Below are 18,446 nucleotides of genomic sequence, written 5' to 3' on the forward strand. Positions count from 1 at the left end.
AACTGGAGGTGTAGCTCAGTGGTAGAGCGCCCCTGGGTTCAAGCGGTACAGGGGCGGACTTCCTACTTTCGCCTACTTACAAAGGTCTACTTTGCAAAGCATGCTCCTGTCCTTGGGAAGCCTCCAAGTCCCACTCGGAGTCCACCAGCCCAAACCCTTCCCAACAAGGGTCCACGAAAGGCATGGTCAGCACACAAAGGTGCCTAGTCAACCTCTCCCTCTTTCGGCCTCACTTTAAATGTAAAAAATTCATATCAGCTGACCAACTAGAAGCACACTCAAATGTAAATAAGCAACCACAGAGTTAGGAAAAGAAAAGGACTTCAAATCTTCAAAAAAATGACACAAACTGTGAGTGAAATTGGGTTAAAATGCCCATGACAAGATGAGCTGTTTTCACCTTGATGGTGGTGAACACAGTGAAAGGGAACAGGCTCCCATGCAGCGCCCTCCTGCTCCAGCCGCTGGGCCTCTTGAGTTAGCACAGGCCTCGCAGAGGAATGCTGACCACGGAATAACAACATGAAACCCTAACAGTCGCTCCCAGGCTTGGAGAGAGGCCAGAAAGGCAGGCGGGTCCCATGCTGGAGACTGCGAGCCTACCACGCCACACCCTGGCACAGAGATGACATGGCGGGACAGGTATTTTAAGTCAGTTGCCTATTATTCAAGTAAAATATGCTTAGGATTTTTAAATATAAGGTATATGGAAAGGTTTAGTGTAAAAGGAGGAGAAGGAGGAGGAGGGAGGAGGAGGAGAAGAAAGGAGGAGAGAGGAGAGGGAAGGAGTAGAGAGGAGGAGGAGACGGAGGGAGGAGGAGGAGACGGAGGGAGGAGGAGGAGACGGAGGAGGAGGAGGAGACGGAGGAGGAGGAGGAAGAAACGACCTGCTCTGCATCTTCTCCAAGCTCACTGTGACAAGGACCCTCATTTCCCCACTCCCAAGACAGAACTCACCCCAGAAGAGTCATAGTTTATTTAGAGGTCAGGTTCTGAAGTCAGAATAGAAGATTCGAAATAAATTTTGACCCACAACCACAGCAGGCCACCATGAGGTGAGTGGAAACTGAGAAAGACCAAGGGCAGCACTGACTTGGCTCCCCCTCACCACCTTCACTGCAGGGGATCTGAGTGAGCAGAAAGGCAGGCGGACCCAGCTACCACTTCACCTACCTGCCTGTCATCCTGTCACCCACCCATCCACCTAGCTACGTACCATCTACTCTATGTCTATCCACTTACCATTCATCAACCTACCTGTCCACCTATCCAGCAACCCACCCATCCAGATACACACACATGCATTAATCTGACAAGCAAAAATAGTTGACTTCTACCAGTTTTATATGCATATATGAAGAAAGTTAAACACATTTTCTTCTTTTATGCCTTGCTTTTTAAACTATTTGGTCATCTTGCCGTCACAGACGACTTGGAAAGTTTAAAAAGTTTTGAAAGGAGGAGTAGAAGACCCCCTTGATAACATTCTCAACTTCTGTTGACCGAGTTACTTTTATTTTGAGTTACTTCCTTTTCTGAGGTTAATTATGGTCATTTACATTTTCCTAAAAAGTTATATATTTCATACAGGTTTTCCAACTTATTTGCAAAGTTTTACAAAACATTCCTTTATGGCTCTTTAATCTCCTTAAATCTTCATTATTTCTCTTTGGTTATCTAAGTTTTCTTCTTGGATTTTTTTTTTTTTTTAATTAGGCTAAGACTGTCTACAAAAGAAAATTTATAACTAAAACTCCCATACAAAGTTGGAATGTGGTTCCTTTTCAGGGGTGATCTAGAGGTTCTGGAATTAGGTAGTACTAAAACTAAAAGCCACTGAGCTATACACTTTAAAATGGCAGATCTTATGTCCTGTGAACTCTCTTTGAGAATCCCCACTGTGTATCACGTATGTCCTGGATGCTTCCGAGGGAGGTATGTAGAAGCTTCAGCGAACGCCCAGAGGTGGATTCCCAACAGTTGGGTCCCTGCAGAGGAAGGCAGGCCATAAAGCCTCTAAGGGGCTGACTCCAATCCGCTACAGGTCACCCTTGCTTCAGCACTTCCTCATCGGGCTTGAGTGTGATCTTACGACTGCTCTCAGTGGCACACGATGAGCACATGGGGCACCAATCAGCACTCCAAAATATTTCTTTCTGCCTCCTGTCAGCACCTCCGGCCCTGGCCCTGGCACCTCCTGTCCTTCGGGGCCAATTACCCGCCGCTCTGGACCACTGCCCCCAGGTTCACTACAGAGGCAAAGCTGGCACGTGAGTGGCATGGGCACCAGCCAGCTGGGCTGTAGTTCTAGTGCTTAGGCTGACAGTGTGGGGTCACACACAGACCACTCCCTTGATAAAAGGCACAGGAAGAGAAGGCCTTGTTAAGAACAGACCTAAGCCCTATTTCTCTCTAACGACAGTGTGAGTCGAGGAGGTCAGGAAGCAGATACCCAGGGAGGAGGATGGCACGGGACATAAGGGCGTGAGGGCAAGAAAGCAGCCCTCTGGGGCTGAACGTTCTGGAGGCAGTACACACCTCTCAGCACCACCTTTGCCATTTCAATGGCAAGGGAAGGTGGACTGGAAAGCAAGGGTCTGCCACTGCCACCAGGGCCCCTTCAGGTGCAAATGCACTAGCCACTTGCTGTCCCTCCAAGAGGCTAGCTGCAAATCTTAAAAGGTCCAGTATTATCATACCAAAGTGACATTTCTAGGTAGTGGCAAAGCCCAAAGCCAACACCTCCATGTCTGGTCACAGCTGCAACTCTATTACCCACCTCCCATGCCAGCAAGCAGCAGGATGGAGCCCCCAACCTAGGGAGCTCCCTGTCAGGCAGAGGTGCATGCCAACAAAGGGAAGAGTGCAAATGCTCACAGGAGACATAGCCAAGGACGGCTATAGCCTGGGAGACAGAGGGCACAGACTGAACCAGCTGAGATCAGCTCTGAAAACAGCACAGGCTGAAATTCTAAGTGGACACTTGGGAGCCCTGCCAGCTACCCCAGAGAGCAAGTGTCCAACACAGGGTGGCAAAGAGGTGCCTCTTCCCAAAACAGCCTAAGGGACTGAAGTCACAGAGCATTCAAGTCGCACCACAGGTCATGCATTCTCCCAATGGTACAAAATGAGTCCTTTCCTTCTTGTTTAAAAATGTGTGTGGTGCTTTTAAAGAATTTACAGGTGTGTCACTAAGCTGCTGAACGGTGGCTGAGAGATACCAGCATGCTCTCCTGGAAGGCAGAGGCAAGGAGTTCTTGCAGTCTGGTATAAACTGGTTTTCAGAGTCTAAGCTCCTCTTCCAGGAGGCTGCTCCCATGATGGCCTCTGGGGACTGGGCATGACAGGAAGCGCGTGGGCAGAGCTGACTAAGAAGCCTCGCGGCTCAAGAGCATAACTCAGAACCCTCCCTGAACACAGCGCGTGGAAAAGCTGCAAGGCAAAAGGGATAGAGGAACAGAAGGAAGGTGAATGAAAGATGGAGCATGATTAAGGCAGAACAGAAATACAAACAAAATGTTTGTCACCGGTACAGTTCTTAACATCCGGCAGGAAGCAGCTTAGGAAAGCCAACACAACAGTTAACCCCCAGACAGCCACAAGACAGGTCTACACTGTCATGCAAGCTTAATGACATGCTCCTGGACCATGTCAACCATGAGTCATTCATCCGCAGCTCTGCCTTTGGCTAGGAGTCCTCATTTGCAGTTTGTCACAAAAAGCAAACAGGTGCATGAAGCCCAAACTCAGGATCTCAGAGAAGGCAAGAGGCAGGAAAGCTGGCCAGCCAGGGCTGCCAGCCAGACCATGAGGATGATGCAGTGATGCCATCCAGGCAGCACACAGGGGATGACACCAACACACCTCAGGACCCTGTTCGCCAGCTGTGAGCTGCACTGTCAGTTTGGACTAACGTCAATGTGCCTGTCCAAAGCAGAAGGGACTAGAGTGATAGTCCACACTGGAGTGCCTCCCAGGTCCTAGAGGACCTGTCCTTAGCATCTTCCTACATTATCCACACCTGATTGAAAATCCTAAGCAAAGACAGAGCTCAATTAAGGGTCTTTACCGTACCCTGTGTAAAATTTAATCTGGTAACACTGGGACGGGGGACGGGGGACGGGGGGGGGGGGGACGCAGGTAGAAGAGCTATTGGTACTAACAGCTACTGCTCTGCCCCTACTCCTGCCTCCAGAGCAGAAGCAGTGCAAAGGCCTGTGGACCACAAGAAAGATGATTGGCCCAGGGAAAGCAGGAATCCAAGAGCAGAGGCAGGACTGGGCTGAGAGCACTCCTTCCTAACCCTGACTCTCAGTTCTTCATTTACCAGCCACTGATTCCCCCTATGGGCTGGGCAGGTGCAGCAATCACTCCACTGCTGGACTCCATCTGTCCTTAACTACAACCCCATGGAATACAGAATCACACATAAACATCAGGTTCTGCCAACAACTCCTATACTGCAAACCCAAAGGACAAACTGGAAACGCCCAAAATGGAAAGCAGAGTGTTGGTGCTCAGCCTTCCCAGGAGCTTCAGTTCATTCCATGCAGTTCAAGAGGCATGTGAACAACTCTGCCAGGCCACTGAGGAAGGAGGGCTGCTTGCACACTAAACACAACAATGGTTTCTACTCTAATGCTTTCCTCTGATTGGCATAAGGCTCTGTTAAAACCATATCTAGTAGGAAAAACCAACTTTCATTCCTTGACCCCAAACCAACTCACAGACCCAGGAGGAAAGATGAACTGAAGTGGAGCTAAAATCTGAAACCTGTTCAGTGTAATCCACAAACTTGGCTATGTGCAACCCCTGAGCACTGCTGGGCATCTCAAATGCACCCTGTGGACAGTCAGTGCCTGCAGACCCTGCAGCTTACTGCACAGGACAGGCCACCCTCACCACTGCAGCTGGTCAAGATGAGCAGGGACTACCCAGCAAAGGGCTTCACAGCCAAGGTGTTCTGCCTCTTTGCTGGACACACAGACTTGCCAGCAGCCACCTCGGATCCTCGGATACCTGCCCACAGTGGAAGTGTCACTTCCTTAGTAAGTGATAACTAGTCCCACATGAAGTTGTTTTTTGGTTGACTTGTTGTTGTTTTGTTTGTTTGTTTTTTGTAATGGGGCATTTAACAACTGAGCTACATCCCCAGCCCTTTTTATTTTTTGTGACAGGGTCTCACTAAGTTGCTGAGGCTGGCCTCAAACTTATGATCTTCCTGCCTTAGACTTTGGAGTCTCTGAGATTACAGGCATCCACCATTGTGCTCAGCATGAACTTGGTTTTGGTTTTTTGTTTTTAATTTGTTTTTTAGTTGTTGATGGACCTTTCTTTAAAATTTATTTTATGTGGTGCTAAGACTCAAACCCAGTGCCTCACACGTGCTAGGCAGGGGCTTTACCACCGAGCTATAGCCCCAGCCCTCCAACTTGTTTTTCAGCCATCAGAAAAATGAAACTCACCCAAGCAGAAGTGTGGGGCCTTCTGCTCCTGTTTTTGAAGAAAGAAGACCTAGTGAGGGGGGTTCTTCCTGTTGGCCACAAACCCCAATTTGTTGGACAAACTCTTAAAAGGATAAGTTCTTCACTGTGTACGCCCAGCTTTACGAGCTCCTACTCCCAGCTCCCAATAAAACTTTTGCTTGAGGCTCATGATGAAATGAGGGAGGTTTTACTGCAGAATTTTCAGCTGAAACAACAGTTGGCATTTTCCCTTCAATCTTCTGCAGAACACAAATTTATGTACCTAAAGGTAATAAGGCAAAGTCTTAAATTTAACAGAAGAAATATTTTACCAGTGGCAAACTGATAAATTATTTAGAAAAGGGCTCAATCAGCCAGGCAAGGAAATCAGGGCCAGATAGAGTCTGGCAGCCTTCTGATATAAATATAATCACTATGGTTCCTCTAAATTCCTTCCTGAACCAAAATCACCTTTATCAAAATAGCTAATCTTGAATATTCATAGCTAAAGAAGTAAGAGGAAAGAAATCTGAGCATCTCAGCACTAGTAAGGAAATCATCCGTCTGCAAGACCATGGCTGGGGCGCTGAGAAGCTGCCCGGGGTTGGGCTCTTGCACCTCCTGGACGGGAGCTGTTGTCGAGGCCAACAGGCCCCATCTCTGCTCCCACCCACGGCAGTGTGGAGGCAGGCACCAATTTCAGCAAACATTAATGAAAATGACCTTATTGCAAATTGCCTGACCTTTGTGAGTCTTGCAATAAAGCACAGAGAAAGAGAAAACTAGATCTATGGGTCTTTGCATCAGAGGTCTAGGAAATTTAATAACGTCCCCATTGTTCTGTTGCAGATGGCACATCAACCTCTCTTTATTACTGCAGAAACTCAAAAGCCCTGCAGAGTACAATAAAACGGTGTGTGTTTAGCTTTGCAGTGTTTCAAAGGACCCTGATTTACAGTGGGGGATCAGACACCTTGTGCCCCATGTAGGAGCCTGGTAATCACCTCCTGTCTGATGCAGCCCTGTCAGGCAACATGAGCAGCACTGATGGATGCCAGGCTGCCCCTGCTCTCTCTTGCAGCCCAGGTGAAATAATATGAAGGGAGGAGAGTGCCTTGTGCACCAGGGAAGGCACTGTCATCTTCAGGTACTCATGGAACAGAACCATGTTTCACACCTGACAAAGGGTCTTCAACCTTTGGCTTGTTTCTGAAATAGATGGGTCTCACTAATGGTTTGTAGTAGGAAATTTTAAAATATTTTTAGCATACTTAAAAATGAATGCTAAATATTAAGTATGCATGGTTGTGCTTTGGCTTGCTGAATGCAGAAATGGATGCAGGAAAAGACCCTCTAGATGGTATGCACAGATTTTTGCTAAGCTGCAGCCATTGCTTCATTCAGATTCCACCTTATGAACCAACCCTGGAGGAATGCCACCTGCACTGGTAACTGAAACCTTTTCCTAAACATCCTAAAATCTTCACCTTACTAGTCCTTCAAACTCTTGCCTTTTCAGAAAATCAGACGGCAGATCTAACAGACCTTCTTGCTTGAACCAATTTCTCACCCAAGAACCTTGGCCTCTAGACCAGTGCCCACCATCCTAGGGTGGTCGTGCCTCTGTCTCATCTGAGGCATGACTCTACCTGCTGTCTCTGTCTACCTGCTGTGTCTTCTACACACAAATGTTTCCTGTCCTACATCACAAGACCTCCTCCAAATGCCATGGAAGAAATTTGCACTTAGACAGAAATTCAGATTAAAATTAACAACAGGCCCTCCTCTAGAAGATTCCATTTGCCAGCTACCGTGTTCCAGCTGACATCTGCCAAGCTAAGCTAATGATAAGGCTAGCAGTAATCAACTCGCAGCACTCTAGAACACTGTGGATCATACCAAATGAAATAAACATTGACATCCTGAAACATCAAACATGTATGTCGTGAAAAACTAAATTTTCTTATGAAGTAAGCCTTTAAAAGGAAGAAAGTAATAAAAACAACAAAGACTTATTCTGCCAAGAACTATGGGAAGACCTGAATGTATCTGGTTCATGGATCCAAATCATATTCTATCTTAAATGTACCCAGCAAAATACAAACAACACAAAGCCAAAGCCAGGAGCTGCCAGAAGCAGCTGAGTCAGAAAGGGATTTCTGTACATTTGTATAATGCTGGCAACAACACCACGTCTCCGATATTGGTACTCTGACCCACTCTCCCTAAAGTGTGGTCCCGTCTTGCCGAGAGCCTGGATACCTTCAAAGTCCTCCAAGAAGCTTTTCTCACTAAGAATATTAAGCATCTCAACTACCTTTAAAGGAATGCACACCATCAAAATCTCTCCTGTCCTCATCCAACCCGCAAATGGGCTGCGTTCTCAAGAAAAGGACTATAGAACTTCTCTACAAACCATCAAGAGGCAACGGATTTGAGAGAGGAGAAAGCAAAGGCTTTAGACATGGATCAAAATAACCACTGAGAACCTGCCTTCTAAAGAATAAACATCCATTATTATTGATTTGACAACAGGAAATGCACAGCACAAAGGCACAGAAATGCTTGCTAACGATGCCTCACCTGGCCACTAGAGCTACAGCAGGAATGAGCAAGAACGACCGCAGGGCCCTCCCACTTGAAGAACGTGAATGACAGGTAAGAAACCCCTAAATTCCAGATCTGAGGACAGATATTCACAGACGGAAGCCACCGCAGGCCAGTGTTAAGCAGGCTCTGTAAGTCCTTGGTTTCCAGGAGGCTCACAGCCAGGAGCGGGGAATGAAACCCAGCAGGGGTGCGCAGCTTCTTCCCAACACTCCTGCAGGTGATTCCAGAATCACACGCCAGACACAAGCGTCCCAAGTTTCTGATTTCCTATGAGGTTTATTAAATCCTCAAACCAGTTAATGAGAAAGGACAAAGGAAATAGGTCTTTGGGTAGTTTACAAATGACTAAGATCTTAAAGGCAATTAAACACAGTTACATTCTGTGCTGCTTTTCTTTAAAAATAAAAAAACCTGTAAGATATAAGCAACAAAAACACACTAATTGGTAGCTAGCTCCCTGAAGAACCTGCCTTGGGAATCAAAGGCTGAGCATGTGGTAGGTGTCAGCCTTCAACGCTGGGTGCTTTCTCCTCTGAAAACTGAAGACAGGAAGGATAGCTCTACCTAGTTAATGAAACTACATTTCCTGTGCAAAATAAAAGCCTAGATTTAAGAGTGATATAAAGGATATTTTCTAAACATTTGGGGGAAGTGAACACACAAAACAGACTACCCCAAGCATGATTCACAGCGAGGTGTGAGCTGTCCTCGGGAACCACACCAGGCACACCAGCAGACAGTGGTGGCGGGCAGGCCTGCAAGGAGCTGCCACCCCTGGAAAGTCTTGCTTGGACTCAAAGATGGTTTGAGATCAAGCAATTGAAGTTTCCTTGCCAGAAAGAAAAGGAAGAACACAGCAGGCTTACCCTTGGCTGCCAGTTCTCATACTGCTTCTGTAAATTTGCACCGATGGTTTCCAGAGCTTTCTGAGGACCCATTGACAAAGGATCTGCGGAAACAATGAAAAGGAGAACATTCTTTAACAGGCATTGCCTCTGCTGCAGCGCTCCCCTTCCCAGAGCATCCTGTTCCCACAGTGCGCTTCAAAGACACCACTGCAGCCTCAGGCGATCAGCGTTTACAGAACTGCGAATGTGCCCAAACAGGCGACCAACCGCGCCCAAAAAAAACAGCTTCGTGGAATGGCCAGCACAGCGTGTGCTCTCCTCCAGCCTGCTGGCCTGCGTCTCCGCACTGCTGTGTTCTGGCACCTTTCCTGGCCTACCCTCCTGCTCCCGTCCAGGCTCTGTCATAGGAGGCCAGGACGTACCTCTATCAGGAACAGAGACACTGCACAAGGGAGTCCTGTGCAGCATGAACTCAAGCTCAGACCACAGCTCTCTGGTGTGTGGGGACAAAAGGAAGAAAGAAAAGGGAAAAGGAGTGGCACGTTCTGATAATTTCCGCCTGTACTCCCACAAAACCCAGTCTCACTCATATGCGTACATCTCTGGCTTGCCACTTACTTCCCGAGTACAGGGTGCTTCTGGCACCAGGAACTCCAAGCCTCCAACTTGTTTGTGACCAAAGACCCCAAAGAACCTTTGTTCATGTGGTCGCGCCCAGCAGTACTTACTATACTAGAAACCAAAATGAGAAAATTTTTACTATTTCTTTATTTATTTCTCATTCGAGAAAAACTCATGATATTAACATGATATTTATGATGAAAAATAACTATGGTTTCTTCAAAAACCTTTATTAAGGAATGGCACGGCACATCTCACAGGGTCTGCAGGGCTGGGTTTCCCAGGGGGCAGCGGGCTCTCCTGCAGGTCTGTATTTGCCCGGGGGCTGTCTCCTACTGGCCCAGTTGAGCTTGGGCTTTCCTTTGACACCACACCAAACTCCAGGGGCCGGAGCCCCTGTGAGGTCATGTGCGAGGCGAAGTCTGAAGCCATGGCAGTGGGCACCAAGTGGCCATTCTCCCACAGACAACTGCATCACAGGCGCTGGTCAACAGGAAAACAGGTGCACTGCAGACCTTCTTCACTCCCTTCTCTAATGTTTTCAAACACCCCCTCCACTGACGTCCCTGCATCTCACCAGAAGTCCTCCAGGGTGAGAAGCCACCAACTCAGAGTGGCAAACACCAGTTTACAAATTCCAATTGTTTTATTTTAAAATGTAAATTTCATCACTGGCAATAAATACTGTCAGTTGGTTTCCTTTGTTCAGAAACATCACTCCTTCAGGGGAACATAGCAGGACAGGAAGGGCACTGGCCAGCTCGCTGCTGCCCCTGCAGCAGCTCCACCACCAACAGCTGCGCTTTCCAGGGACATCCCAATTCAGCACACAGTAAGTTAGGAAAAGCATGCATTTGACAGTTGAAGTTTAATAAAATTAATATGCTCTTCTGCTTTATCCAGGATAATTTTCTCTAAAAACTGGATTTTTTTTTTTTTTTTAATTGCAAACGACAACCAGCAAAGAAAACGACGACAGAGAGTTGGAGCCACTGCCTCGACCCAGCTGGGTTCCAGTGGTCTTGACCCTCATGGCCTTTCCAGCCACTGCAATCTGTCATGGGGGCGAGAATATTCTGATGTCATCATACAGTAGCTCCCATCTCAGGGGGCCACTTTGTGAATAACTGCAAACTTGTTTTCAACAGAGATTCTGGTTGCAAATTGGAAAGCACTCTTGCAAGGGAACAGGTCAGATCCCTAGACAGGGAGAACGGTCTTCCCCGCAGAGACGCTTCCATGGGTGCTCTGGACTCCCTGGGAGACCAACCAAGCTCCTCACTGCCCACCCTTGTGTGTTCAACCTCTTCCCCAGCAGAGCCTCCCCACAGGCTCTGACCTGCACATATGCATCTCAGTTCGGGCAGTCAGAATGTGACAAGGCCTTGAAGCACCACGCAGCTGTCCCCTCTCTCGCACTCAGATGGCCTCCATCCTCCTAACCCTTCCACACTCTCAGATCTTAGCAGCCACCCCTCTTCCACAGTGGACAGGACTCTTCCCTCTTGTACTGCATCCCTCCTTCCCCTCTCCTATTCTTCCAACATAGTTACACCACATCTACAGCAAAGTTGTGTTCTGCGCGCTACGATGCAACCCGCGTGGTCCATGCTGAGCCAGTGAGTGTGCCAACACCAGGCGTGTCTGCAGGGACTCCTCGGGGGCATTCCTGTACGAGCAGTGGCCTCTCTGGGGGCCTGTCCCTAACAGCCCTGCCAGACTCCCCTCCCACGCAGCGCCTTCCCCACCTCACCACCAGTTGGCCTTCCCCCTTCTTAGCCACCCACTGTAGAACCCCAGGCTGGCAGAAGGAGAGATTCCTCTGTGTGCAAAGTGGATGGGCGGAGGGCAGCCTGCAGGGACCTGTGGGCAGCATCAAAATACTGGCACCCTGTTGTCATGTCACAATCACAGGCTGAAAGTTTCAATGGCTGAAAACTTCCCACAATTGCCCAAAGGAAAAATCTTACAGCCTCAAGCAGATCAGTGAGCCACAGACAGGATAAACCCCAAGAAATCCATATCTGAACGGGTCATAATTACACTGATAAAAACTAAAGACAAAGAAAAACCCTAAGAGAAAAATCAGATCACAAAGGATCAAGAATTAGGAGAGCTCTGGGTTTCCAACAACACTGAAAACCAGTCAAGACAGAGCAATGCCTTCAAAATTCTCTAAGAAAGCAATTCCATGCAATCTTGAAGGAATAAAAGAGGTCTTCTCAGACATGCAAACATGCAGAGTCTGTGTCTCACGTTTCTTAGAAAGTAAACCACAAAAGAAAACAAGAACTCCAGAAAATGGGGGCCTGGGTTGAGAAGAGCTGAGTCCCTGACCACAGGTCTAGAGACCAAGTGGTCCAACAGGAGCAAGAGGGGAGATCAAAAAACAGAACTAATTGATATTTGAGCACTGGAAAAGTTATTACTAACATCTGACAGAGCCACTGTCATACGTGTAAAAAATAAAATAAGCTCATTATAGGTTCACAAAAAACTGGCAAATAACAAATAACTAGCAGATTGGTAACTACATGGAAAAAACATATACAAACAAAGAACCAGAGGCACTGGAGGAGGGCAGACACAGCTTTTTCTTAACACACATTTCGTAGCATTTACATGCATCACTTTGATTAAAAAAAAATAATAATAATAATAAAATAAAAATAAAAACCAATGATAGCATTCCAGCCCAGGGCTCTAGAGCCCGAGGCGCCCCCACCCACGGGTATATCCAAGCGTTCAGGCATCTCCAGGCTGAGGCGCCAGGCCCCTGCTCCGTGGAGCTCTAGTCATCAGCTCAGGAGAGCAGCTGGGGCTGGGGAAACTGCGGGGAAGTCAGGCTCTAGCTCCTCTGGAAGAACCACGGCAGGCCTGCTATCATCAACAAGAAATAAGATGCTGCTTTTCATTTCTCTTTGTTCTAGAGGAACAGAGTTCTAAGATTCCAGAACAATTGTAACAACCCCAACCAAGTCAGCGGAACAACAGAACTAGCAAGGGACAGATGGGATCTGGAAAATAAAGGTTAGGGGCCACCCAAGCACATAAACAAAGAAAGGAAAGCAGCAAATAGTTTTAACAACAGACGCATTTAAAGAACAGGACCCGAGCATGCATGATGGATGGTGGCATCACACAAAGCAGGCTGGAAAGCCTGATCCACTCCTGATCCCAGGGCCGGTGTGGCCAGCAGCTCACAGCCCCAGTAGTGGTGAAGGCAACGGGCTGGGCATAGGGGTCAGGCCTGTGATCCCAGCAACTCAAGAGGCTGATGCAGGAGGGTGGCAAGTTTGAGGCCTGTCAGGTGACAACTTAGTGAGACCCTGTCTCAAAAAATAAAGAGGGCTGGGGAGGTGGCTCAGTGGTGAAGCACCCCTGGGTTCAATCCCCAGCACCAATAAAAACCAAAGTTCCGCCTTTGTAGCAAGAAACAGGATATGCCAGGCTCACCTGTGCCAGGGCAATTCACTCCGTACTGCGCACCCTGCACATGCTCTTCTGACAAATCACACCACAGGTAGGCAGTGCCTCAAGTCCACTGTCCTGGGCAGGACTGCAACTAGCCCTACCCATTGAACTTCACCCTGGGAGGCGCAGGTCCTTCTCCCCCGCCACCCCCCATGCCGGCACCGAGGGGCTGCTCTGTCACCCTTCTGCGCCTCACAGTACCCAGCAGAGACTCCTCTTTGGGGAGGCAGCCTGACAATTGGTCCAACTCCCCACCAGGGCCCCGGACACCTCAATCTACTGGGAATCCCTGCAGTCAAACTGAAGGCCTCTTCCCAAGATGGCAGGTGGGAGAGGAGAAGACACGAGAGGGAGAAGGAACAGCAGGGGAGGAGGACAGCTAAAACGCTGCGTCCAGCACCACAGTGACTGATTCAAACACACCGAAACCAGCCTTCCTGACCAGCCACCTGCGGGACGGGGCATGCAGAAGACAGGTTTAAAACTGTAGGGGGTCTTAGTCAGTACCTACCTTCCAAGGCCTGCCTTTGTTTTGTTTTACAGGGAAGCTGGGAAGGCTCTGAAGAATGAGTGTGCATACATCCACAAACGTGCAGTGGTGGGAAAGCAGCTCTGATCACACTTGGCACCTAACTTTTCACTTTTTAAACATTTTCCTACCTGCAAGACTTTCGGCATAACCCCTCTGTATTTCACGTCACTTAAAACATCACATCAAAAAGAACATGGTCCGAGGTCAGACCACCTCCTAGTCCACGAGCTTAGTCTGAAGCTCTCAGGTGACTTGGCCCAAGATCACAGAAGGCACTTACGGTGCCGGCACTCCACAGACAATAACAGGCAGCATTTTCTCCTACCTCCTGTCTTCTTCATAGGTACACAACCCGATGGCCACGCCACTCCCTTCTTTCCTCCTTAAAGAACTACACTCTGCCATCAAGCATCAATCTGTGATCCCACACAAGGCTCCTGAGGTCACCGAGGGACCCTCCACTGTGTGGTGGGCTCCTGAATCCAGTCCTGATCCTTTAGAGGGCAGGAAAAGGCAAGGCCAACTAGAGAGGAGCATAGGTGGACCTGCCCACCCCAGCACCCGCCAGGTGACAGGAAGCGGGTGAGACGGGGCATCTGGGCCACAGGTAATACCATTCTGGGCCTGGGCTGCATGGGTGGGACCCGTTTGGAACAAGTCCTCTTGACAGTATACGTGGGCTAGGTGCAGCTCTGTATGTATGCTACCCTTCCATGGAAACGTAGAAGAAAATGCTCAAGGATTCTTGATACTCCTTTGTACCTTACATTTAGTAGGCATTTATTAAACCTTTGTTAATTGACTTATTAACTGAGTGCTACCTACTGGATCCAGTGTGAATTTCTCTGTATGGCTTTCAAGGACTCTGACACTAATTAGTTGTGTAAGATCATACATAACGGCAAAAGGGCTACTTTGAAACTAGGAATGACTATCTTCTTAATCATAATATCATCTCTCTGTATTTTATAAACAGAGAGGGGCTGAGCTTGAGGGCAAAGCCTGGAGCCACATGGCTGCACAGAGGCACACAGGACCACTCTGGCCAGAGGCAGCAGCCCTCAGGTGTACAGGGTCCTTAGGGCAGGCTGAAATTCTTCAAGGAACCATCTTCACCAGTCACCCCCATGCTACCCACTCCGCCTCACTCCACCCCAGTTCCTGTGCTACCTGCTGCAACTACACAAAAGGCAGGAGCTGGATGGATGTCCAACAAATCTGAGGGGAAGACTGGGACAAGTTCTTTTAACATACAGGCCTTGCTTGGGCTGTACACACAACTCGAGTGGGAGGGAGCCAGGGAAGAAGCTCCAAGTGGTCACGCCACCCTCCCTCAGAGGAGGCATCAAGATACTACCTTAAGACAACAGCGCTGTATGGAGAAAATGGAGGTTTTGAACCATGAATTTCATAGAGCAAGGGTTTCGGCTGCAGCCCCAGAGCTGTGCCAGAGCACTGGCAGCCACAGCCAATGGGACTCACCAGCCCCCAGCACCCAGGGACGGAGCAAATGCCCCAAGCTTGGCCCCTCCAAGAGTAGGCTCACTCCCATCTTCCCAGCTTTGCTCTCCCAACCCGCCTGCCTGACCCTCCAGCCACAGCGCTTTCTGGCGCCCAGCCGCTCCAGGCTGACCTCTTCCTCCTGGCCTCCAATCCCCTCCACCAGTCCAGTCCACCCTCCAGGATGTGTCGTAAGCAGCAGGAAGGCAGGGTGCCCTGTTCACAGCTCCTCTATACACAGCACTGTACTTGGCACGTAAGCACCCACCTGACTGACCTGATGACCAATGTGATGACCAGGCTTATTGCAAGAACCAATGGCAGTCTGCTCAAGTGCTCTGTAATCCCCAGAGCCACACGAAGGGCAGCCATGACTACTTTCACTCATCTGCACAGGGTCTCTGGATGCCCATGTGTAGGTTTAGGGGAGAATAACTGCTTTCTCTAAAGACTAAGAGAAAAACAAAGCCAAGAACCTGCTGAATAAGTCCTTGGGATAGCAATCTCCATGACCCTGACAAACCGGGGGCATTCTATCCTGTGAGGCTTAGCTACCACTAGCTCACACATGAAAGGTATTCCAGTAAGTCACACTTCCTCTTGTTCAGCACTCAGCTCTTCTACCATCTGTTCTCAAACACGGTTCCCAAACGAGTGTGAGGCATGCATCTCTTTTAGTGGAATTGTTTTCAGTATTACTGCGACAGCATTTAATGACAGGCCACAAAACAAAACTGCTTCCCTCTGCTTTCCAAAAAGACATGAGAGTCTTTCCAGGAAGTAGAACAGCATGTCTGAACAGCCACAGGGACACAGGATCAGCAATGGAAAACCACAATGGTGGCACTCTGGCATCGCAGGCAAATGAGAGCCACCCACCCACATCCCCCCAAACCCCCCAGCTGGCCACACTGCAAAGTGTCCCGCCCGCGGTCTGCCATCCGGGAAAGCAGCAGTAGGGCCACCTCTCCCTGCTTGTTCCTCCACAGACATTGACAGCTGGGCAGAAGGAATTGGGAAGGAGCTTCGGGAAGAAGCACTGGCTACAACGCAGGTTTAGGTGGCACATGCAGGTACACAAAAGCAGGCTGACCCTGGTCTCTTCTGAAGATGCCCACACACCCGCCTCGTCTCTGAGGTCAAAGCAGTCTGTCCAGCACAGCAATGGCCGCACGCACAGCCTGCAGTAGAGCATGGGGCCTGGGCTCAGATGGTCCCCTGACACACTGAATGTTTATTTGTTAAATAAAATTAAAAATATCGTGCATTCTATCATCAGACATCTGTCAGAGATACTGACTGGCTGAGCAGCAGGTGCACAGGGCCTGCACACTTAACAACAGGGTCAAGGGAGGCATGTTCACTGTAGCTCTCTGCAGCCAGACACACAGGAAGAGGCAAGACCCAGGAGGCAGCTCCAGTTCCCTGCTCAGCACCTGGTGTGTTGAGGGAAGGGGATTGTGTTCAAGTGTTGTAGAGCAGGAGGCACTGAGTTTGGTGCTACAGTCGGAATGTGTTCCTCAAAATTCATATGTTAGGACTTAAACCCCATGTGATAATATTAAGAGGTGGTACCCACAGGAAGTGATTAAGTTATGAGGGCAGAGCCCCTATGAATGGAGGGGCTGCAGGGAACTGGCTCAGCCCTGTTACCCTCCTGGCCCTTCCACCATGTGAGGAGAGTTCAAGGAGAAACTTGGAAGCAGAGAGCAGTCCTCACCAGACACAGAACCTGCCAGCACCTTGATCTTGGGCTTGCCACCGCCAGAACTGTCAGCAATAAATTTCTAATACCTACAAATTGCCTAGTCTCCTGTACCCTGTCATAGCAGCACAGATAGACTAAGACAGCTGTGGGGATGCTGCAAGGGTGGGTTCCTGCCAAGAGCCAGTCTCCACGGGGAGCCAGAGTCACGGTCTCAGCAGTCCCCTCACAGCCACGAGGCAGGTGCCACGGAAGCTCCACTGCACAGCCGAAGAAACCGAGGCTCTCAGCAGTCCAGTGGGTGCAGCGCAACCAAAGGAACAGAGCGGGGGCCTGGGTGAGAACGAAGTCACTTGCTGTGGGAGGCAGAGCACAGAGTGCTGAGGCCACGCATGAGATGCTGGCCGGCCTTCTGAAAAGCAGCCTCTCAGCAAGTTATGAGGCTGTACCAGTCATGGTGAGGAGGCTTCCTCTCCACGCCTCCCCACCTGTGACCTGTCCCCAAGCCTGGGTCCCTGTCATGGGCACCCCCTCTCCTTGCCTGCCACGCTGCTTGACAACCCTCAGCCTCACTGCCTCCACTCCCCAGGCCACTGCAATCTGCAAGGCCCTGACTCAGTCTGGGACAGTGCAGATTGGGAGCTCTTTCATGGCCACCAGCCTCCCCACCCCTCTCTGCACCTTTCTGTGCCCTCAGGGTTCTGTTTCCCTCTCTCTGGTCTCTGTGGCCTCCACAGTCCCCAATCTGTAAGGGTCTCCAACCAGACCCGCCTTTCCAGTTTTCTCCTGGAAGCGGACTCCATTCTGAGGATTCCTGAAGCAGCTTTCCACACACAAACTGCAATCCCATCATCTTACCAGATGAACCCCGACTCATAGTCTTGGGTACTGGACTGGGCACGCTTGAAAACAAAAGTAATTGACAAACATGTTAAAATCCCCCCTTGACAATCCTGCAGCCATGAGGAAGGGCGGGAAGGGCAGCATCTGTGCAAGGACCAAGGCAACCGCAGTGCCTATAGGGAGCTGCCAGGTCAGGGCTCCAGGCCCATGCAGGTCAAGCACGAAGGCCTGTCTGCAGCAGAAGGGTGGCCCAGACAGGGGGCTGGCCATGGGCAGTGAGGATGGCAGACACTGGGGAGTTACAAACGTGGATGGTGCCCACTGGGCTGGCGTGTGGCCTGAGGCAAACGTGCAGCTTTCAGTGCACACCAGCAGGTAGAGGGCAAAGCACAAGCACACCTTACACAGGTGCATGTGTGCGCCCCACTCTGCCAAGGGGGGGCCCTGGGAGCCGCAGCTGTGATGACACCACCTTCCACTGACAGGAACTGAGACTAGGAGTGGCCATTGCAGGGAGAGAACTGGAGGAAACAGAAAGGAAGGAGTGCCTGAAGAATGCCAGACAGAAGCAAAACAAAAGGCCAGAGAAGCCGACCCAACAGTCTGGTTCCCGCTGCCAAGGTGGGGCCAGTTCACACCCAGTGAAGACACCTGAATCATGAACACATGCGGAGGAAAAAAGGAAACAGGAACTCCTGTGGTCCTGGAGCACTCTTCCCAGGAACAAAGGTCCACTACAAAGGCAGTATAACCCAGCAGGTGCCAAGAGCTATGGCAATCTGGAGTGGACAAATGAAAACCACACATTCCCCAACAGCGTGCCACATGAACACAGCAGCTATCTCTCT

The 18,446-nt window shown here is 49.5% G+C and overlaps 1 protein-coding gene across 1 annotated transcript in view; it reads right to left on the reverse strand.

The window, feature by feature from the left end:
• Positions 1-18,446, reverse strand: part of RPTOR (regulatory associated protein of MTOR complex 1) — a 346,921-nt gene that overhangs the window by 250,648 nt on the left and 77,827 nt on the right. Inside the window, exon 3 of the mRNA XM_079133423.1 lies at positions 8,942-9,024. Coding sequence (XP_078989549.1) covers positions 8,942-9,024 — 83 coding nt within the window. The remainder of the gene's footprint in view (positions 1-8,941; positions 9,025-18,446) is intronic.

This window comes from Sciurus vulgaris (genome assembly GCF_902686455.1).
Source record: "Sciurus vulgaris genome assembly, chromosome: 3".
NCBI lineage: Eukaryota > Metazoa > Chordata > Mammalia > Rodentia > Sciuridae > Sciurus > Sciurus vulgaris.